This window comes from Chiroxiphia lanceolata, chromosome 3, assembly GCF_009829145.1.
Source record: "Chiroxiphia lanceolata isolate bChiLan1 chromosome 3, bChiLan1.pri, whole genome shotgun sequence".
Classification (NCBI taxonomy): Eukaryota; Metazoa; Chordata; class Aves; order Passeriformes; family Pipridae; genus Chiroxiphia; species Chiroxiphia lanceolata.
In genome coordinates this window covers 16,361,040-16,384,598 of record NC_045639.1, presented here as the reverse complement: position 1 = coordinate 16,384,598, position 23,559 = coordinate 16,361,040, and the positions used below count along the sequence as shown (strand labels likewise).

Genomic DNA, 23,559 nt, shown 5'->3' with positions numbered 1-23,559 from the left:
TGGGACAACTGTCGACACACCAGGCATCCAGATCCCCCCCGCCTTTGGTGCCTGTCAGGTTCATTTGATGATCAGTGGTTACTTAATGAGGATATGTGGAGCTGCTGAGACTGCAGGCAAATGATAAAGGTAGGGCTTTTGTGTCCTGGGGTTTAAAAATAAAATGCAATTTCAGCAGCCACTGCGGGAGAGGAATGTGCCTTGTGAGTCTGTTCAGGAGATGTGGGGCTGGGGGAGGAGGAGCTGCTGTGGCAGCTGAGTTATCTGCTGTGAAGACTGATGGGAGCAGAAAAATGTACGCAAAGTTCTCTGCCAGGACCAGCTCTTCCAAATAAATTACCTTTCTCAGGAAATAAGCAGTGGGCAGACCAGCCCCACAGCTATATTTTAATCAATCCTTCTCCTGGTTTGCTATGGGACAGAGCCTCACCCCACAGGGGCCAGGGATGCTGACCCATGCAGTGGTGCTGGGTTGGGTCTCTGAGCCTCCCAGTGACATTGCTGGGAGCAGAGAGGAGATGGCACTCAGGTGCTTTGCCAGTAAGAGCCCAGAATGACTGATCCAGTGCCATCAGTGGCATGGGTGGACTTTGCAGTGACCACAGAGACCCCACAGATAAGAAGAATTAAGAGAACGTCCTCCTGTGGTTTCTGATAAAAACCATCAAGGTTTACACTGAAAGTAGGCAAACACCTTATCCAGTGCCCCAGGCCTGCAGCATGGATGTGACCACTGGTGTTGACCTCCCCGTCCTTCTCCAGAGGTCCGTCCTCCCCGTCAGGGCTGCCAGCATCTCCAGGCATGGGAGATGTGCATGACACCTGCAGAGCTCCACATGGAGCACCTACACTCCTGCCTGCAGCTGCCTGCATTCCTCTGTCCTGGGCAATCCCTGAACTGCTGAACCCTCCTCTTCCTCTGACCTCTTCCTGTACTGCCCCCAAGACACTGTTGCTCCTCAACCCACAGCTCAGCAGGATCCTCCTTTCAAGCTGGAGCAGTCAGGAAGCTCTACTGCTCCCCTAGGTAACCTACACCCTGACATTCATGGGAGGGAGCTGTCTTCAGAAAGAGACAAAAATAGCAATGAGAAAGCACTTTGTGATCAAGCTTTTACAAACCATAACAAAGCATGGAAGCTCCAGGTGGATGAGAATGAGCCCCTGGGACTGAAGTACTTGAATCAGTACCAGCACTCTGCAAATGCCACTGAGAGGAACATCAGCCTTGGCTTCAATGGGTCACTAACTCAGCGCCTCTGTGCAATTTACCCCTCTACAGTTTTATTGTTTGCCAAGCGGTGGGCAGGGATTAGAGCCACACGAGCCCATCCATGGTGGCCTGGCCCTTGCATGGGGCAGGCTGCTGAACTGTGAGAAGCCAAGGACCAAAACATTAGTGGGGATGTGACAGGAATGCATAGCCATGGGAGTGATGGGGCAGGCTGTGTGTGGCCAGGCTCTTCTCTCTGCCTTAGGCAGGCAGGTCCACCAGCTGGTCTGCAGGAAGGCAGAATTTGGTCCAGGGCACAGTATTTAAGATCTTAAAAAGGTAAATGATGTGTGTAGAAACTGCACAAACACAGCATGGGGCCTATGGGGCAAGGACCACTGTTTGCCTATGCTGCTCTGAGTAAACCAGGGCACTGAGCTGTGCTTTTCAGCACCACAGGCAAACAAGTTCGCTTATAACAGTAGAAACCAAGAAAACAAAAGTCTATCTGTTATTTCCTTCCACCCGCTCCAGTTTCCTAAAAATAGCTTTCATTAACCATCTTTATTCATGCAAGACAGCATAAACCCCCCTCCAGCTAGCTGCTCACCTCAGTGCCTCCACCCTGACATGGGGTGACCATGGGCCACTGCTGATGTGCTGGAGCTTCCCCACTATGATGACAGCTTAGGGAGTGTGAGGTGACACAGTTGCTCCTGAAGGATGGGCACTGAGCATGACGGAGACAAACCTGCCCCCAGTTTCCCCAGTGGAGAGGAGGAGGAGGCACAAAGCACATGTACCACTAGCACCAATAGCAGGGCTCAGCACAGGTAGTACACACCAGCCTCCACATTTGGTACTAGCCAAGGACTACCCTGATCCTGAATGAAATCAAGCATTTATAGTGGTTCTATGCCCCATAAAGGAGGATAAATCCCATATGTGTTCAGGTTTCACCCCTCAGGCTCACAGGGAGAATGGTGCAAAAAGGAGGTTGACTTTACAATACAGTGGTTATGGCATGGACCTTTCCCCTCCTTTAGGCACAGTTCAACAGCCAACACCACAACAGAAGTTCGAAAGGAGGCTTAGCACAACGTGGATCCTACCTTTTCTGAGGCAATGAGCATCTGAGCATAGCACAACCCCAGCTGGAGCTGGAAGGGCACATCAGGGCCTCCTGACCTTGGCTCCCTCAGCAACTCAATGATGCCCTTCTGCAGCCGAGTTGTATTTTTAGGTCCTTCTCCCTGCTGATTCATTAGGGGAGCTAATGTTCTTCAAACTGCTGGGCTTCTGACCCTCGAGGTGTGTGCTCCATGCACTCCTGATAAATATAGACCACTTCAATTACATAACCTGTCTAATAAGCAGTGCCTGTCCTCCCTGCGGGCACGCGGGGAACCAGGAACTGAAATGCCTCTGCCAAGGGTGTGAATGGATGCCTCGCTCTTCATATTATTTCCTCTGTCTTCCATTTCCAAAGACTTCCTGCTATACCATCTTAACAAGTGACTCAGTGAGGTTGGATGGTCTTGGAAGTACTCCAGGTTCAGGGTGACCTCTCTGGTCTGCCCACTGCCACCAGTGTGTGGGGTAAGGCCCCCCTTTCTAATCCTCCCCTCTGCTTAGGGAGACATGGCAAAGTGGGATGGGATGATTAGGATTCAAAAAGACTGAGCCAAAAGCTGGATTCATTTCCTAACTGTATTGTGTCAGAGCATTTGGCAGGCTAGAGGTAACCAAAGGACTTTATACCTAGGGGTACAATGGTCTGTCACTGGAAAAGGCACCTGGCTTGGTTAACAGAGCAACAAAAGCACCTACCTGTGTGCTGTGTCAGTACAGAAGGCTTAAAAAGTCCATGTGCTTGGTAATAAAGACATCTTGTATCGAGTAATGAGTCATCAGTGGAGTTGGGCTGTGACCTTACAAGATAAATGTCTGATAACTTTATGACCTGGATGTAACTGAAACAGCTGAGTTGCAAAATGCAGAGTAATTATTTTAAAAAAAGCATTCAAAGTACAGTGTGAAGCACATTATTAATAGACTTGACAAATGCATGCACAAAAGTGGGGGGATTATTTTTAATTTTTTTTTTGTGCAGTGGTTTTTAACCCCTGATCTCTGGTTCCTTGTGGCACTTGCAGCAAGAGCCCCACGGAGAGGACCTAGGGAAACCAGGTCTGCCCCACACCAGGAAGTTTCTTCCCTTGAGAATGCAAACGTTGTATTATTATTCATAGAGAGAAGTAGCTGTTCTCATAAAATGCCCCCCCTGCTCGCCATGGGTTTGGCATTGCCCCGCCAGGCTGGCTGTGAGCAGCATCATGATGGCAGAGGGCTGTCAAAACAGCTTGAGTGATATTTATGACAAGGACCATTCTACCTATATTTGTTGTTCCTGCTGTGCCAGCATTCCAGCATGTCCTGTAATAACTTTAATAGCTTTTATGCAATGGCTAGGAATGATGAAGCTAATTCAAGATTAGGTATTTAACCTCCCTGTTTTTATTCCTGTCTTTATCTGACAATCAACAATCTGATCCCTTCCAGTTTCCCTCACTACCAGATTCAGGCTGAAGTGGGGCAGAGGGCAGGTCCCAAAGTGGGGGGCTCTGCTCTGACCTTCACATAAGCAAATAGCTGTGCTTTTGCTCCTGGACTGCCTCTCTTCTGATATGCCATGGCCTGCCACTGGGCACCACCTGAGGGAAGGTGACAACTGTGACCGTATTCTCATGGGGCTGGAGCCCCTTTTCACCCCCAAAAAGGGTCTGTGGCACAGTGTGGTGTGTGTCCCCAAGCAGCAGCACACCCCCAGGAGATGTCTCCAGTCCTGCTGAACCACCTGGGATGCAGGATGTGCATGACACACACCACTGGACAGTGGTAGACCCAGCAGTACAGCCCAAAGTCTTTGCCCCAAGGTCTGCAGTGACAGAATCACAGAATACTCTGAGTTGGAAAGGACCACAAGGATCATCGAGTCCAGCTCTTAAGTGAATGGCCTATATGGGGATCAAACCCACAACCTTGATGTTGTTAGCTCCATGCTCCAACCAAGGTAGTCTCAGGGTCCACCCGTGGGGCCACAGGTTTGGGGTCTGTCCCAGCCTGCAGCAGAGGACACCATGCCCCATCACTCCTTGCCTGCAGTGCCCTCCTCTACCTCCCATCCTTAAATGATGTGCTAAGGACTTTCCTGCTGGAAGAACTCAGCAGGAAACAGCTAATGCAACCTCTCTTGTTCATCCACGGTACTCGTGTCCAATGGGTAATAAAACCACAGGCTCCTTTCTCATTAATCCCTAATTAGGCTCTTTCTCACTCACATAGCACTTTCTGTCATTACTGTTGGAAAGCTGAGAGCCTGCCTTTAACCTTCACATGTTGTGAGGAGGCAGACCCGAACACCTTGCTGTGATCTTGCATAAAACATCTCCTTGTGCTGGCTTTCAGGGGCTGCTGGAAAAGAACCTCCCTTTCCCCAGCATAGGCAGAAAGCAAAACCTCTAGGAGAGTGCAGCATCTGCAGCGAGGAGGCTGGAAATGTCCACTAGGTGTGACACTTGACCACTGAGTGACTACAAGGTCAGGTTTGCCCTTGTACCTCTGCAAGAGCCCAATTGATGGACTGCAGAGGCCTGAGCCAGCTGCCCTGCTGGTGTGAATGGCAGTGTGGGAATAGAGGAGGCAGCCACACTACTCCTAGAGCTTCAGCATCCTAATTTAAAGCCTGGCTGAGCATAAAGGCATGTGGGCTAAGGCCCCCCATGTTCTGAGACCGTGCAAGTGTCCTTCACATGGTGTAGGAGCAGGAACTCCAAGAGGAGAGCAGAGATCACAGCTGAACATCAGCCCTTCTCCCAGTTGTGTCAGAAATCCCCCCCCAAATTATTAGGATGAACAGTCTGGGGTGGGTGTGCTGAGCACATGTCAGGGCCGGGCAACTGAGTTAGTGTATCTGGAATGTATGTGCCAGCCCTCACTGCTGCTGGCAATGTGGCACTTGTTGCTGTTATCCTGGCAGCTGTGGGGTAGCTGCATCCTGTGCTGTCCCGCCCACGATGGTGGGACTTACACTGAGTTGAGGCCTCAGGGGCCAGGAATAATACCTGTCCCAGATGGACATGTAGCATCAAACCCATAGGTGAGTGTTAGAGCCTGATGCTGGGCACATCCCTGGCTTGCAGTAAGTGGTGCCTGTTCTCTGTCCTTAAACTTGACCCACATTACTCACAGCATCCTTGATAAGACCACCGAGGACACCTGAGGGCTATCAGTCAGCAGGTCCCTTCCCAAGCAGCTGCATCTTTCCCAAGTGCTCCTCTCCAGCTTCCCAGCTGCTGGCTGAAGCACTGGGGAGCTGTAGGATGATGCTCCATGTCCCACTGTCCTTGTGTTGGCCATGAGGATATCACACTGTTCACGCAGTAACCCAGCAAGATGAACCAGCTGGCCTGTGCTCACACAAGAGACGAGCAGTGGGTGAGGAACTGGATCCAGTCCGTCTCTTTGTGGGTCTCTCCAGAGACAGACAAATGCAAGGAGCTTACAGTGTTGAACAGTCCTCAACTCCTGCCTTGTGAACCTGCCTGGCACAGCTCAATCCACACAGGACAGTGGCTTTAGCATCATGTTCTGCTTTAAGCAACTGTAGCACAAGTGGTGTCCCAAAACTTTCTCCTCTCTTGCTCCTGGGAGGGAGAGAGGAGAAGGAAGGCACAGAGCAAGAAAGGAGTTTGCTGCTGAAAGGGATTTTTTAGAACATTAAATGGCTGGTTCTGCTCCTGTAGGGATTGGTGTTAAGGCCTCTTAGAAGCAGCATGAGTTCACCTCCTGACCTCCCCATGTCCAAGACTGTGCATGGTATTCTGATCCAACCGGACTCCAAGTGTTGGAAGGGGATATCCTCCTGCCCTTTCAGCAGAGGAAAGGTTTCCTCTCCATGACCTTGAGACTGACCCACTGACTGATGATTTGTGCCCATCAGAAAGCAACAAGGAAAGCCCCTGGCAAAGTCGGGACCTTTGCTTAGGTAGCTATAAAAGGGCACTTCTCGAGTGAAAGAGTTCAGAGATGAGCTTCAGAGAGCTCTTCAGATAGCATTGGCAGGGAGTGCAAAGCTGTAGGAAGCAAACCTGGGGATCTACCAGCATGCACAACATCTCCACTTAAATCATTTCAGTGGATAATCTGGAAACAAAACTAACTGCAGCGGTGGTGAGGGGGATGATGAGGCAGCTCCTTGCCAGCAAGGTGAGGGAGCACCCAGCTGCCAGGCAAAACATGGATTGCATAAAACAGCACTGTGTTACAAGCAATTTTGCAAGCTTCCCTGGAAAGGTGAGTAGCTTCCCAGCCTGCTGGTGGGAATCTTACTGACAGTGAGGGATTATTCTATCCTTAAAGAACTCAGGGTCTTGTACAGCTGCCAGGAAAAGGAACAGGAGGAGCCGTTTGAATGTCCTGAAACACAGGACATCAAGTGAGAAACCCAAGCTCAGAAAGAGAGGAGGTATCACCCCGACTATCTACAGGCACACACAGGCAATGCCAGCATTGGTGAGCAGCCTGTCAGGTAAGAACAGAAAGAGGCTCCTACTGGGGCAGTTAGGGGGTAATGCTGTGAACCACCCCATGGAGAATGTTCTTTTTCTCCCCACTTTATCTAAAGATGTCTAAGAAGAGAAGCATTTTAACACAGACCTTTTCTTTCAGACTCTGAAGCAGGATGACATGCTCCCAACAGCGGTACCCAGTCAACACCTTCCATAGCACTTCTGTTATCCGTAACATTCCCCACCTCTATCCTGTTATCCCTAACATTTCCCTTCCCTTTGGGTTCAGTGTCCATCAACATACATTTCTCTCACTCACTTGACACCCAGCAGTTCAAAGAGCAGAGCAAGCAATGAAGGCAGACAAAGAAACAGTGCAGGGGAGCAGAGGGCAAAACCTGGCAGTGATGTCAGTGCCAGGTTACAGATCTGCTGGAACCTGAAGTGCCTCCTACTTCTCCCACAGCATTGCCTTGTGCTCTTGCACCCTGCACAGCTTATCCTTCTCTGCTAGGTGTCCTGGGGATGCAGAAGCAATGCTGAGGCCTGAGCCCCTCCAGCTCCTCCCTCTGGTAAGGCTGAAGGTGCTTCTCTGCTGCCTGCAGATGAGGGTGAAAGGGCTCTTGCCTTATGTTTCACACGAGCGAGAGGAGAGAGAAATCTAGGGTAGAGGCTGCTGACCAGCAAAACCATTACACCAGCACCTGCACACCTGCCTCTCTCATGCAGCCCAGCATGAAGTATTTCAAACACCCTTCCCTCTTCTCCTGAGAGCAGCTATGAAGGTGGAGTTTTGCTCAAACGCCTCCTGTCAGTCTTCTGCATATCCCACCACCAGAAAAAACAGTGACTCCAGATGAAGACCTCCAGAAAAAGGGATGACAAACCATATGGAGGCCCTACTGTAATAGAACAAAGACATCTACTTAAAAACTCAAGGCCTTAAATCCACTCCTGATAAAGATGCCTGGACTTTCGAGAGGCCCGGCAAGAACAGAAGCAAGCGCTCTCTGCCTCTTGTGTGTCTCAGCAGAAACCCTCTCTAGGATGAGAGTCACCCAACCACGTTACACGCACAGGCCATTCTCCCCACTCCCAGGAGCCATTGAGATAGCTTGTGGTCTGATCCAAAGTCCTCAGGAAATCAGACAACCTTTTTCCTGTTGTATTGAACTGCAAAGGAGGTGTTTGGGGCAGCTGCAGGGTGAAAGCTTGGGCCTCCATTACTATTATTTTCTGTAATGACAAGAAAGATAGAGAAATACATTTTTTCATTGCATACTTGAGTTCTGAGGAAACCAACGGGAAGGGACAACCATCTTTCCAGAGTGACAAGCCATTCATTTTGACTTCGGGGGACTGATTTGAATGCTCTGAGTATACACAGAGCATGAGACATGGAAAATATCCTCTCCAGCTGTAGAAACTGCTACCAGCTTTTCTGTTTCTTGTGGTCTTTCTGACACATGCTACCTGCTGGAGCTGCAGCTGTTTTGCTAGGGTTGTCACAGCAAGGCTATTCCCCATCAGGTAATGAGGAGCTGAGAAACACAGCCCTTGTACTTCCACACTGGATTAGCATTCGAGCAATGGAGAGAGAAATCAAGGAGCCTGTGACCTGAAATTACATTAAAGACAGGTCCTCTAAGAACAGAAACATTGGCATAGATCATTTCTTGTGTCACCAGTTCCACAGATGGTAAAAGGATACAGCTACAATGGAGGACTTACCCAGGGATCACTACCTAACACAGCTTACTCCTTAGCAATCCTAGTTAAGCAGCACAGCAAGGCTAAAGCTGAGCTGTACTTCTTGCATGCTCTCAAAGGTTTCTGCACCCCTTTACATGAAGAAGCTTGAGTGAGGGTACAGCCAAACCCCCTTTCCAACTTGCCAAGGAGAGAAGGGGAGTTCTCCCCTCCAATAGCCACAAACCGTGGGTTGAGCATCCAACTGGACATCAGTCTGCCCAATACAGCCAACTATGCGACTGAAGACAAGGTTTGTTCCTTACAGGTGCAGTAGAAAGAAAACAGCAAAATTAAACACATGTAATGCTTCAGGTCTTTATTGTTGCTGTAGAGTAACTGGTACACGGTTAAAACATTCTAATAATATTATCAGTGAAATCTGAAAACTAAGGCTTTCTGTAGGTTTGTAGTATCCTGGTGTTTCCTTTCACATAGTGCACATATAAAATCAAGTTATAAAAACACGGATCTTTTTTAAACAACACCGATTGACGCAATGCACAAAACTAAGAACTACATTTCGTATGATCCAGACAACACCTTACAGACCAGCTTTGGGCCTTGCAGCTTTGAAGTCAAGAGACTTGGTCTGACATCCTGCTACCCAGGTGAGCTTGATGACATGCACAGATGGCAGAATTTCGAACCTTCTGTTCTGAGCAGAGAGAAAGAAACCCCCCGATGCTCAAGAGGAAACATCTGACTGAGCAAATGGGAGCAGCATCCTTAAAGCACGTCACTGATCTCAAATAATGTAAACAAGACCTACCCAGACCTGTAGGTCCCACAGACAGAGCAGTTGCTGCTCAGCAGTGCAGCTCCTGGGACTACAGGAGAAGGTGAGCTGTGACAAACCTGCCAATGAGTGAGACGAGTCTTGGTGCTAATACGTGTCCCATGAAAGAAGAGTGGGTGATTCCTGGAGTACTAGCACCTTTAATCTAACAGCACTGAAAACATTTCAAAGTGATTTACCCAGCAGAGAATCATAGAATAATTTAGGTGAGAAAAGACCTTTAAGACCCTCGAGTCCAACATAAACCCAGAAGTGCCAAGACTGAGACTAAACTATGTCTATAAGTGCCATCTTAGTGTTCTTTAAATAGGAAAACAGGGTAGGAATAAAGAAGTCTCCAAGAAATCTGTATATTAGAATCTTTTCAGTAAAAAGCTACATTTTGACCAAAGAGAAAAAAAACATTCACAGAACAATCTTCCCTCAGTTCCTTAACCACTTTTTAAACAAAGAAGCTTCTATATCCACAAAGCTTTTAGTTTTCATTCAGTTTTTCCCCATCTTGCATTTCTAATTGAGCTGAAAAATGACGCACAGAATCTGAAAATTTACATGAGACACAAAGCCAACACCTCCCCTGGGAGAGGAGGATTCTTCACTGACCACTTACTCCACATCGTGGAGCTGGGCATTGCAAAAGTGACATTAGCAGCTGACAAGAATATTATTCTTTCTCTTTGAGCCGAACGCATGAGAGAAGAGGATGAATTACAGATTTGCAGGATGTTTTTACCACATTACAATAGGTTACGTGTTTGGCTCCAGCTGGGAGAAAACCCCTTGTAGGGGTCGATGATGGATTGCATTTGACTTCACTGTCAGAGCCCAACTTTAATCACACACAGATGTAAATCCTTTACCGCTCCATGACCAAGACTCACACTGATGCTTCTGATACATTTGATGACACCACAAAGTTCTCTGAATGACTGAGAAAAGCACAGCTGGTATTTACGTCACCAACACATAGAACCTGTTCTTTGAATTCACTCCTGAAAATGGTGTTAAGGCTATTGGAGTAGGCTGGCCATGGTTACTCCTGGCATGAAAGCACTTTGTCGTAAGCCGTGGCTTAGGACAGACTAGGAGAAGCCTTTTAGGTCTCCTCTGCATTAACCATAAATGCGGTTTTTAGGTTTTCCCTTGCAGTGGATTACCTGGATGTGCAGGGAACTGCACCAAAGCAGAGCATTAGGTGAAGAAAAACCAGGCTATGTAGATTTAAGCTGCAACCATGCCTGTGATATTAGAGAATTGTGTTAAAAAAAGACCTTGAGGTGCAGAAATGACCTCCTTCCACTCGTGACAATGAAACACCAGTTGTCAGTCGTCAGGTACTCAAATACAAATATGAAAAAATCATTAAGAAACATAACCCTAAATATAAACCTAGTTTTATTTATTCATTTTTAAGAAAAAAGGGATTAAAAAAATTGGAGTAAACCAGATGGCTTCAAGTACTTTCCGCGTAATAAACAATTAGTTATTATAAGCATAGATTAAAAAAGACTTGTCACCTTGCAAGGGACAGTTGAATAGAGGCTGGTGATTTGTTAAAAAAATGGTCTTTGAAACAAACACATAAGACAACATGCTTAGAGTCGTAATTTAAAAGCAAACAGGTGTGTCCACCATGCCAACCCAATGCTTGAGACACCCAGCACAGTACAAGATACATTTTGCACTCTGTACTTTCACATTTCATGGCAATGCCACTCAACACACGGAGACAGGCCATCTCAGTCTAGCTCAAACAAGCTGTCACGCAATAAACACAAATATTTAGTAAGTCAGGAAGGTTTTGCAGCATTAGAATTGATCAGGTTGTTTAAAATTTTTGAGGTTGCAGAACAATCTAACCTGAAGACCAGAACTGTCTCCTAAGTGCTGGCAATGTTTTTGTCTTTTTCTGTGTGAATATAACATTACTTTTACTGTATATGACAAGGAATACAGTTGAAAGTGCCTTGTCTAAGCTTAAGCCTTCAGATTTTCTGAATGTCATGAAAAAAAGTGAACGTGTTATAGTGGGAGCCCCAAGAGAACCTCCCAAAAATTGTGAAGGAGGTTAAAAAGGTAATGATGTCATCAAGAAATCAAAGCCAATACAGCAAAGGGAAGATGTAGCTCTTCCCTGTGATAAGTCTAAAACCCAAACCCATCTCTTGTACCAATAAGGAGACAACCACTGCATCATGTGCATTTCAACAGGTCTGTCTGACATGCACGGAACAAGAATTCTTCCTGCTTATCTATATGGACACGTGAAATGCCAAAGGAAGCAATGTGAAAAACAAAATTAATGCTTAAAAAAGAAAAAAGATATCTTGCCTACTCTGAAAATTAACTAAAATGTTTTCAATCCAAGAAGGTCTACAAGGAAACTGTTTTGAAAAACATTTTCCAGCTATTTGGAGACAGACACTTACTTTTGCCTCTGTGAGAAAAAAACACCACTAAACCAACAAAAAAACCCAGTTCCCCTATCCCACAGCTCTGCATACTACAGTGGGAACAACTCTCCCACAGCTAACAGGGAGACTGAAACAGCATGAAACAGTGAGAAATCAAAACTTAGCTGCACAGGTCTATTAAATAATCAGCAAAGACTTAAATGGAGGCAGAGCCAGCACTGTTCTCTGTACTATGACACAAGACTACAAGGCTTAGAAAACGCTCTGAGTGACCAAGCCAGAATGGTTGAACAGTGGTAGGTTCAGTAGTGTTTGAAAAAGCTTATGCAAAAATATTATTTTAAAATAAGTTTGAGCATTTGAAATATAAAAAAGAAACAGAACAACTTCTTCTCCAACTTTCACCTACCATCAAAACATCACTAAATTTACCAGCTTTCCAAATCCGACGCTTACTTCACAACAATGTGATTATACAGAAATCATACATCTGTCTCTCTTAGCTGAACAGTTTGGGTTTCTACATGAAAGTCCAGTGCATGTTACATTTATTACCGTATGATTGTTCAATAATCCAGCAATTTGTTTCTTAATGACAGCAGAATGCAGTTGCTAGCTGCTTGCAAGAGCAATGTTGAAATTACATTCAGAGATTAAAAAACTACCATTTTCACATGTAGGAATAACTAACATTTTTCTTTCTCTTCACAGAATCATGTGCAAATGTCTAACAATGGCGATAGTAAAAGACAATTCTCATGCAAAAATTGTTCCCTGTGCATAAAATTCGCAGGGCATCTCAACACCCCCCCCCCCTTTCTCTAAGCCAGAACTAATTGTTTTTTATTTTCGTGTCGTGAAATTTCTGGTGCTTTTTAAAATATCGATGACAAGCGAGTTCAATCAGTTCCAGCCCACCAAATATCTTTTGCTGCACAACAAAAAAGATGACCATGGCTGCAAAATACCACTGAGCAAAGCTGTACAGGTACAGCAGTGAGAGCATACCCAGCGGGAACACTGTCCAGTACAGGAGTGAGATGCACTTCACCACGAGGACCCTGAGCTCGGATTTACAGGGGGGAACAACGCCCTGCCCTGCTGCACTGAAACATTTTCCACCTTCGTAGAAGTGTCGGAGTCTCTCCTCTTTCTCTTCCCAACGCTTCCGGCACCAAAGCTGCAGCTCCTCCTTAGAAGTGGGCACTGTCTCTATCGGATATCTCTGGACGTGGAAGTGAATCTCCTTTGGGAAGTTTCCATTCAAAAGGTGCTTCTCTGTCTGAGGAATGTTTTGGGGGTATGCCACAGTTATGTCATGGATAGCATCGAGATTGTCACCTAGAAGAAAGGTTTGTGGGAAAAAAGATCAATACAGATCATGCAATGGTCAGAACACTAATTTGCTTCAAGGTGTGATTGAAAACTGTCCAAATTGTGGCAGAAATCTCAGAGATATGCAGAGCATGTTTAATCTGCTCGAATCTTTAAAGGCTGAAAGGTCAAACTTTTCCCAACCGTTATCTTTTCAGAAACTGAACAAAAAACTTTGTGAACAAGATTATACACAGTACAAACCAATGCAGAATAACAACAATGAGTAAGAGATTAAAGTCAAATTTAAAGGAGAGAAGGTGCACATCTGGTCTTGGATAAAGAGCACAGTATGTGAGTCTAATGTTCAGTTATTCCTAGCTGTGCTGCATGCTGAAATTGCTTTTCACTAATGAAATACAACTTAGTCTGTGTTCCTGTGAACACTGAAATAGATTCAGGTTGATCTGGAGCAAGCAGCATTCACAATCCTAGTTCAATGAAGACTGAGAAAACATAAGTGAAACATATACCAGCTAAATATCATGAACTCATTAAATCTAGGGTATCTCACAAAGGACGAGGAGTAGCTCTGCAGCTCAGCCAGCTTTGCAGAGCACTCCAGTTAACACAATTTCTTTAGACCTGAGCAGCCAGTACTGTAAGGAGGTGAGCTGCTGTTCGCTGCACTCCACATCTGGGAAAGACAAAGTGCAGCCTAAGTGGGGGTTGAAGCCCAGCATTAAGCAAACCATATACAGTTAGCTATTTGGGTAAAGTGAGTGTAGTTAACCATTTAAAAGGCAATTGCAGATTAGAAATTCAGGGGAATATTGATGAAAAAAACCCTGCTCTTCATTAGCATGTCTGATTGAGCCAGTGCTCTTGAAAGGATATCAGTATTGCCAAAGTGGGGCTTGCTAGTGTGTCTTTGTACTAAGTATTTTTATATTTTGCACTTCCTAAATACCTTCTTTATGCCCCGGCCCCTGACCAGACATTCTTTTTAGATTTCATAAAGTAAATTCTCCTAGTGTAAAACTGATCTAAAAATAGGCATGTGGTGCACTGGACGTTGCATAACTGTTAAGTTCTGCCAGCAGTGATTTATGTCGCTGTTTTTATTTGGCTGGCTGGCTGAGGGCAAAATAGAATTGGAGACTAAAAGCTGTCTCCAGTTGCAGCAACTGAAGACTTTTGTTCTCACAGATGATGCCACTTCTTGCAAAGATGATCAAAACCTACTGTTTAGCCCCATTCTTCGTTTTTATTTGCTCCCCTTCCCCTGGCATTTTGGCTCTCTTTTAGAGCTCTAAAAATGACAGGGCAAGAATAGAAAGTTACTTTAAAAGGCCATGTTCAAAATGATGTATCTAAAGTTCAATTCCAAATATCACAAGAGGGGGAAAAGCCCTATTCAGCCTTTCAGAGTATTTTATAACTGTTCTGCCTTATAACGATCTCTCTTGGGCAGCAGCAGATTACTCGGGTTTTTAAAGAGCTATATATGGCTCCTAGGAGGTCTATCAGAGTGAAACTCAATATTCCATCTTTTCTCTAGCTGTGGTATCACATCCTGTATCAGCAGAGAATCCCTGTATTCCGCACAGGTAAAACCTTTCAGATCTCCTACCAAGAGATGCCAAAATTGAACATGCCTTAAAAACCCAGCCTGCAAAGGGAAACGATGGCCAGCCTGCTGCACCTGATCACAAAACATTTTCATTTTGGGAACAGGTCGCATTTTCTCCTCACTATTCCAAATATTTCTGCCATCAGAAGGAATTACAGTCATCCTACAAGACAGATATCCCACAGTTCCTGGCCCAGCCAGGGCAAGAGCTGTTACACATACCTCCAAGAGATGTCCATCTCCTACAATCTGTCTTCCTCCTGATCCTCCATAGTTCCCCACGTCCTAGTGACACATAAAACCTACACACTCTACCCTAAGAGGCAGGCCAGAAGAGTTCAGCCTTCCTGAGATCCTTGCATGAAAAAAGCCTTTTATAAAAAAAGGTTTTGGCTAGATGAGTTTCTCACCCAGCTTTTGGTCACTTGTGTCTTTGCAGCTTAACAGTCTGCCATCACATGCAAGTGGTCTTGAAAAATCAAGGCTTTACAGGACCACTGTCAATTACAGACTACAGGTAATAAATCATCAGATTTCTTGACTCTGTGCAAGTAGGACTGGCAAGACTCTCTGCACTCTCACAGCTGGTCTGACCTCTCCAGCATGCAAGTATATTTCTCCCCATGAATTCCTGATAAGAAATAGGGAAACCCCTACTCCTTACCTATGGATCCGTGGATCGCCAGACAAGAAACCTTCCAGCAGGGCTTCCTACCAAATTGCAGAAGGTCTACACTACATTATGGTTTCAAAATTAGTTACCCAGAACCAAGCTCAAAGAGCTGCATACAGGAGGATGGACGTTACTCTTTCAGCATTACACATGAGGATGATTACATGACCTGCTCTGCACGTCCAGCTGGAACCAGTATCTCCTAATTCCAGCTGCAAGGTTCACCTATTAAAGTGTATTTTACACAAGAAGAAATGAAACTTCAATGGTTGATTTAGCATATTTGAAAGAACAGAAATATCAGAAAGAGAGAAGACCAGAATACCAGGTTTCATATGCAAGAGGATTAGAGCCTTTCTCAGCAGCCCCCTGGTTTGGGTCATACATATTTAAGAACTCCACGCAAATGGCAGCCTGGAGCTTTAATTCCCTGGCAAGGCAAGCATGTGGAAAGGACCAGCTCTAATCAGTTTTCTACAGCTGCTGAAAGAAGCATGCCCTGCTAGTGTGACATGCAGTAGAACTGCAGGTTCCACATTCCACACCTGAACAAAAAGCTTCTGCATCTTCTATGCTGATTTATCAATGGATACGGACAGTGTCACTGCATCACTACCAAACATGCTACTGGAGAATCTGCTAAAAAGAAGAAAAGTTACAGCAACAGATAAAGGTAGACCATTCATGAGCAGAGACAAAATCCCTCTAGGCTAGGTTTATTCAGGCAGTTCCAAACCTGCATTCTTGGCTGGAGCCATCTTTACTGTCTCCCTCTGAAGTTAAGCTCCTTGTCTCTGCGATCTGGAAACATCTAACAGCACGTGTTCCAAGGTGCCAGTCAACCAGAAAAAGAAAGTGATCCTAAGTGAAGATGCAGGGCAGTCACTGACTTTAAAAATCCTTTTTCCACCTGAATTTAAAGATTGGCTTCAAAAACCTGTTTCTGCACATCTGAAGAAGAAATTGCACTACGGGAAACCACATCATTGTACTTCTCTAGTGGGTTAGCTCAGAGAAGCTGTTGGTGGACAAAACACTTCCTTAAATGCTTTTAGTATCCATGTCCCACTGGGGAAGGAATGAAGGACAGAGGAAATCAAATAATGTTCACAGATTTGCATCTGAAATCTAATTAAGCTAAGAAACTGCCATTAGGGCTAAAACATCAGGCAGGTAGCCCAGCTCTTCAGGACAAACATTTCCCCTCACCCAGGAAAATAGAAATAAAGTTTATTGAGAAGCTGGGGCAGACTGGGCTGATGAGGCACAAGGCAAAGCCAGGCAGGTGTACTGACCAGCCCCATTTAAATGGGACCAGCCCCTTTTACCCCTTATTCCTCTATTTTCCAAAACTGGTTTCCTCCGAAGCACCCTGAAGCATCCCTTTCCTCACTTTTGGTTCCTCCCCTAAACATCCCATAATAAGTCTTGTCCCTCCAAAAGCTCACTCTTTGGCACCCTACAGCAACTCCCAGAGCCCTGACAGCAGTAATGCCCCTCAGTCTGTAAGGTGATGGACAGGGTCCTCTCCCGTGGACTCATATGATGGGTGTCACTCCTGGCCCATGAGCCGATGGCTCCCCCATGACAACCCTCAGAGGAGCCATGGTAGAGGCTTTGTTCCTCCATCTGGATTTTGAGGCTTTGCCTGCCTGACCTTCTGCCCCTGTGCATCTTTGCATGGGTGCAGAGAAACCTTTTATCTCATCCCTTATTATAAAACCTTACAACCTGAACATTACTTTTACCTGTGTGTTCAATAATACCATGCCAGCACAGTATTTTAGTTCTAGGGGAAAAAAACCCAGCCTGAACACAAAAGGCAAGATTAAACTATTTTCAGCTTCTTTCAAACACATTCACAAAGAGAATATTGCGATGCAGATGCAATTGGAGACAACTGCCAGAAGTGATGCTCAGCTCCACAGCACAGTACCACATAAGTGGGCTGGTTGGATGGACCCATCCCTTCTGCCATCACTTGGGAGATCAAGCACAGCCCATTCCTCAGTTATGATTCACACAAATGACAAGGACACTTCCTTGCTTGTACCTGGGACTGAGCAATGCTGAGCAAGCTCCCTGCGAGACAAAAGGATCTGTACAAACAGTGACTTCAGGGCCAACATGATGATTCAGAACAGGAGCTCTGAAAGCCAAAATGACCATCAGTGAGCCAAAAATGAGGATGGTCCCAGGCAAACCCATGCAATGAACTGCTCAGACTGTCTGCAGCCTAGAAGGCGAACAGGCAGCTGAGTCTCCTTGGCATTAACCCATTTCCATCCCTAGCAAGGATCTCAGCAGCTGTAATTTGTCCTACTTTAGTTATCATTGACATTATTTTAAATCTTACAAGGATTATACAATCTTTCCTCATGCATTGATCCAGCAGAGAAGATGCTATTCTTAACCATGGTACATCACAGAACAGCACGCTGATGAGCTGTTGAGCTGGAATGGGGAGAGGCATACTGAGATGCTCTCACAACAGAATATTCATGATCACCTTAAATTAAGCTGCTCTGTTAAAAGTGGGACCAATATGTGAGGCCCTTGCCCATTCCACCTCTCACCTCAATATAACTACTTTCTCCAGAGAAGCGACCTATCTGTCCCTTCATTGCACAGCTCCAGATATTTCATACATTTCCAGGCTTCCATAAAACACTGGCTGTAGCTCACCCACCTATGCCCCAATATCCTCAATCCTACACACACTTCCTTAGGAAACATGAAAGAGTGAGGTTTGGCATTTCTGTAAATAAGCTGATCAGCAACATAATTAAAGCAGAGATGGAAACAAGTAGAACAAACTTGTCGGGTTTTACACTATGTATGTTAGCTTTGAAACAAAGATACATTTTTGGACATTAAAACAAAAGCCATCTAAAACTGCTTACTGGATAATACCACTGCCTTGGCTCACGAGATTTGAGTAATTTTTCTTTGAGAACACAGTATCAGGAGGGAGCAGCTTCAAGGATTTACAGCCCCTCCTGGGAAGTATCATGCTTGTGAGGATTTAAAACTTCAGGCAGCCCTCTTTAAAGCAGCAGTGTCAGCTGGGGTTAATCTAAATCACTTTCAACTCAGTAGTTATTGGAAATCTTTTTTAGGTAAGTGTAGCAATCAAATAAGCAAACAAAAAAAGACAGAATGATAATACTGGCCTTGATTAACAGAGAAGAGTGATCCTGCATACCAATTCTTTCTATGCCTATCTGATTTTCCACTGGCATTGTGATACAAGCAGAGAGGAAGACCTTCCACCTGCTGACACTAAGGAGTTAAGGACACTGCACCTCTAGTCCCTGAGGGTAGGAGCCTGGGGAAGGGACAACCCTGGCTTCTTTCTGCTTCTCAGCAGGAAGGAAATGTGCTCTGGGTGCCGCATACTGGAGTAGAGGACTATTCTGGCCTGGCTGGTACAAAGACCAAGAGATATAAGGATATTCTCATAGCTATCAGCAGTCATTACATGTGCTTAATTCTTTAGCTAAATACATTTACATGACATAGTTTTGCAGCCTGATGCTACATCTCATTAATGTGTAAACAACACCACTAACTGAAGTTAGTGAAGTGAGGTTGGTGTTGGGAAGGGAGATCCGCTTTGACTTTGAAATCTCTGTAAATACCTCATTTAATTATTTTAAGACCAGACCTAATGTTATCATCATCTAATCTGATCTCCTGATTGACAGAGGAGCTTATGCAGAATGTTTTCAGTTTTGCCATGGGATGTGGTAAGACAGACATCCCACATTGCTTTAAAGCTTTCAACATGAGAGAAGCAATTCCTCTATTTAATCAGGGGGACGTGTGTATGTGTCTGTGTACATTATTTTTGTTCTTTTACTTCCTGACCATATAACTTGGCTAAGTTAATGAGTTGTCTGTGCTCATACAGGTAAGTGGTTGTATGATATGTCAACCTAGGAAGTTGCTCCTGAACAAACTAAACCTACTTAGTTTCTGAAAACTCAAAATGCAGCAATTTTTAAAGCTCAAATCCCTTTAGTAGCTTTCTGAATCTCTTCTAATATTTCAACATACTTTTAAAGCGTGGGTGCTGGAACCAGGTAGAATTTTACAAAATGGCCTCATTAAGTCCATACACAGGCATCTAGTACTAACATTCCTACTTGCTTTTTGTTTTTATGCCTCCAAAGACTACGTCCTTTCTTGTAGCTACAGCACTACTGCAAGAGCTGATATTCAGCCCTGTTTATTAAGCATTATAAAGCTCTTTACCATATCCTGGAAGGCAACAGATTCAGTAAGCTTTGGTGAGCCTGCCAGTATGACACTGGGTAGGTTTTGAAGTGACATGCAACAGGGCTAAAATGCAAAACCCACTGTTCTCCAATGCAAAGTCCTTTGAGATGCCACAGCTGAACTGGGCAGCTACTTCCAATGGAGACAAGACATTGCTGAACTGGTAAGGTGGAGCTAGCAAATACCACTCCCTGTTTTTTTGGAAAATTTTTTCCAGGCAAGGAGAATACAGACTGGCACATCATCTGTGAAAAGATGCTGATCCTCAGTTGTGTCAGGGCACACAAACAAGCTATGGAAGAGTTTTTCCACTCTTACCTGTGACAGAGCCTGAGATTCTCCCACTCCAGGCTGATATCTGATAATCACCTTCACCAGCTGTACCTTGGGCTGCAGTTTGAGAGGGGGATTCTCCCCCTCTGCTCCGCTCTCATGAGACCCCACCTGCAGTGCTGCCTCCAGCTCTGGGGTCCCCAACATAGGAAAGATGTGGACTTGTTGGAGCAAGTCCAGAGGATGCCACAAAGATGATCAGAAGGATGGAGCACCTCTTCTAAGAAGACAGGCTGAGAGAGCTGGGGTTGTTCAGCCTCGAGAAGAGAAAAGCTCTGTGGAGAACTTAGAGCACTCTCCAGTGCCTAAAGGGGGTTGCAAGAAAACTGGTGAGGGACTTTTTACAAGAGCCTGTAGTGACATGACAAAGGGCAATGGCTTTAAAGTGAAAGAGGGTAGGACTAGATATTAGGAAGAAATTCTTTACCGTGAGGGTGGTGAGGCACTGGCACAGGTTGCCCAGAGAAGCTGTGGGTGCCCCATCATTGGAAGTATTCAAGACCAGGCTGGATGGGGCTTTGAGCAACCTGGTCTCGTGAAAGGTGTCCCTGCCCATGGCAGGGGGGTTGGAACCAAATGATCTTTAAGGTCCCTTCCAACTCAAACCATTCTATGACGCTATGATTCACATTTATTGCTTTAACACGTCTCTCCCCTTGCCCTCTCCATAAGTCAAAATATAAGGAGGACTGCAGTTAAGCCAGCCAGCTCTCTTTCTCCTCTCCAAATCAAATCAGAGCTAATACAGTGTAGTTCATTATGGTATGAGAAGTCAGTAGTGTGGGAAACTTAAGAGTGGATCAAGCAGTATCTTATCCTGATCTGCAAGTTAAGATACATCAAGTGATAAACTGATTCTTAGTTTGTGGATTAAAGTGCACAAAAATACTTGGGCATGTGTTAGGCTGAAGGAAAATACAGAAGATTTAGCTCATAATTATTGCAGGCATTGTTTACACAGTTGTGCTTTACAGGATAAATACAAGGATGGGTGTTGGATTTCATGCATTTCAGAGCAGCTTACAACCTCCACTAAGGTTTTACAGCCAGAACTCTACTTGCCACCTCCCTGGACATGGGCCCTCTGACCCCGCTGCTATGAAAGTCACAGCCAGCTGGTCTGAAACATCATGCGTGGCTCCTGGGTACTGCTGTCAACAAAAACCCTCTGACGACTTCAGGAACCGAGGTTGTTTGTTTAAAAGAGGAATCTCTGAGCAGATGAGGGAAGGATGTGCAGGAGGAAGGGGGGACCCAGCCATTGCAACGTGAAAAGCACCCAGCCAGGGGCTCCATCCACAAGACTGCCCGGGGGGCTGTTGCTCTTTGGTCTTCCCTGCCCAGCTCTGAAGGGTTATTTTACAAATTGCAAAGCAAAAGCTCGCTGAGCTATAAATAAAATATGAAAATATGTGGGGAGGAGGGAATGAAGGGATAAAAGGGTTGGAATAACAAGTTATTTTCAGTCACTAGAGATGACCAGGCAAAACTGACTCACCACTCTTTACTCTATCATTCCCAAACTATATTTATCAAATCCAGATAACAAAAATGCCATGTTTATTCCCCTGCCTGCATATCTACTCTTTCCTGGCCTCCCATACCACAAGTCTGCTCTACTTACATATATGGGATGTGGTTTTCACAGGTATGTTACATGCTAGGTAGAGGAAGCTATGTTGTTTCTAGGCTTACAGGCACCACTAGTTTTCCATATAGAAAAATTTTATTTCACATAAGGGAGCCACTGATGCACTGGTACGCAACTTTCCAACTCCACTGAGCTCTTATATGAATTTCCTGGCAAACAACCAACAAACTCAAACTAGAATCACAATTATGCTTGAAATGAAGATAATTTACTATACTTCAGTGAAATCCTTTTAGAAAGCATCATATGTACTCTACCTTGTCACGATAAGATGCCTTGCTAGACAGGCAAATGTACCTAAATTAGGAAATGGATGATTTATTTTTATTTTTAAAAAGAATGCTAAACTAGTCATCCAAGTCTTTCTGAAAAGCTAAGAATCACTACAATTAAGGAAAAACAAGACACCAAATACCCTTAAAATAAATCATACACAAACACACAGAGCTTATTCTAATCTTTAATATAACAGACAATCGACCCAATTCTTCTGTTACTGGTTTGGCATTTCAAATCACTGTGAATCTGAGAAAGAAGTAATCCACCCCAGCACATTTCTTTGCCCTCTGCTTGGATGAACAATCTCTCCCCAATGCGGATGGAAAAAAGCATCAACCTCTACAGCAGAAAACACATCCCTATTCTAGGTAATCCAGTTTTGCCAGAATTCAGCTTTGCATCTGCAGTTTCTACTGCCATTTCTGACTGGCCTCACTGAGTTAATAGTAAAGCAAAACACTGGAACAATTTACATACACAACTGTCATACCAATGATGCTCAACATTGCAGGATGTTACTGCTAGGTAAACAATAGAGCTGGCTTAAACCCTGGAATTTTAGGAGAAGAAAAGTGGTAATTTTTAAAGATGTAAGCAGTAGCAGTGTATATGAACTGCCATGTTGTAGCAGAACAGCCTATATTAGCTTTCAGGATCCCAATGAAAATGCAAGCATTAAAGGGGTTTTCCTTCCCCATCTCTGTGGTCATTTTATTAGATGTTATTTATTTCCCCCAATTCTTCCACAACCATTGCTAACACTCTTTTCAAATACATCTATCTTTTTTCTGTAGTTCTAGGATTTGCCAGGATGTAGGGTAGTAATTTCCTCATCATTTTTAATCACTTTCACACTGTCTTAGGTAAACATTAGTAAATCTACAGACTGACCACACTACTTATTTTGAGTCTTGTCCTTTGCAAAGTCACTACAAAACTATTGTGAGTCACTGTGAGTAGAGGAAAACAATTCACCGCACATATTCAGAAGGAAGCAGTCCTGGCAGTTCTTGCTCGGTAATCAACAGATCAAAGTGCATCCTATCTCCTCAGAAATGCCATGGATTCTCGCTTTCCATCAGCCCTCATTTCAGGCCAATGGAAGCATGGTGCTATGAATAGTATAACACCATCCAGCACTGCATTGCAACAGTAGCAATAAGTAAACAATGACTATTAGAGAAAAAAACATTTCAATCCTGGCTTCTCGTGCATTACATCTATTCTTTTCTATAGTTCAGATATAAAGTTCAGCTTCCCTTCCTCACCTTACTCTACTTTTCTTTGCTTTTTCAGCAGTAATAGATGAGTGCCCTTAAGTTAATTCGGTGTACTTTGCTGTCTGTCCTTATCACTACCCAAAGTCAACCGCTAGAGAGTACCCTTCAGCTGCGCAGTGACCTGACACTGTTTACAACCCTGCCCGCTCCAAACTGTCCCAGGCATCACTCATGGGCAGAGCAGCCTTCAGCAGCCCCAGGAAGAGCAATCTGGATTTAGGGGGCAACTCTGATTCCATGGGATACAAAGCACTGGCTAGATGATATACCCAGTACTGTTATATTTGGGATACTCAAGAAGACACCAAAACCACGTTCAAACTTTTGCGAGATTCAGTATTACAAATATGGCCCATCCCACACCAAAACA

General features: G+C 44.8%; 1 protein-coding gene across 5 annotated transcripts in view; it reads right to left on the bottom strand.

Annotated features, from left to right (window-relative positions):
* Nucleotides 1–8,836: 8,836 nt before the first annotated feature.
* Nucleotides 8,837–23,559, bottom strand: part of LCLAT1 (lysocardiolipin acyltransferase 1) — a 114,929-nt gene continuing 100,206 nt past the window's right edge. For all 5 annotated transcript variants that reach the window (XM_032683540.1, XM_032683541.1, XM_032683539.1 and 2 more), the window contains one exon: nucleotides 8,837–13,086. In XM_032683540.1, the coding sequence (XP_032539431.1) occupies nucleotides 12,578–13,086 (509 nt within the window). In that variant the 3' untranslated portion in view covers nucleotides 8,837–12,577. The remainder of the gene's footprint in view (nucleotides 13,087–23,559) is intronic.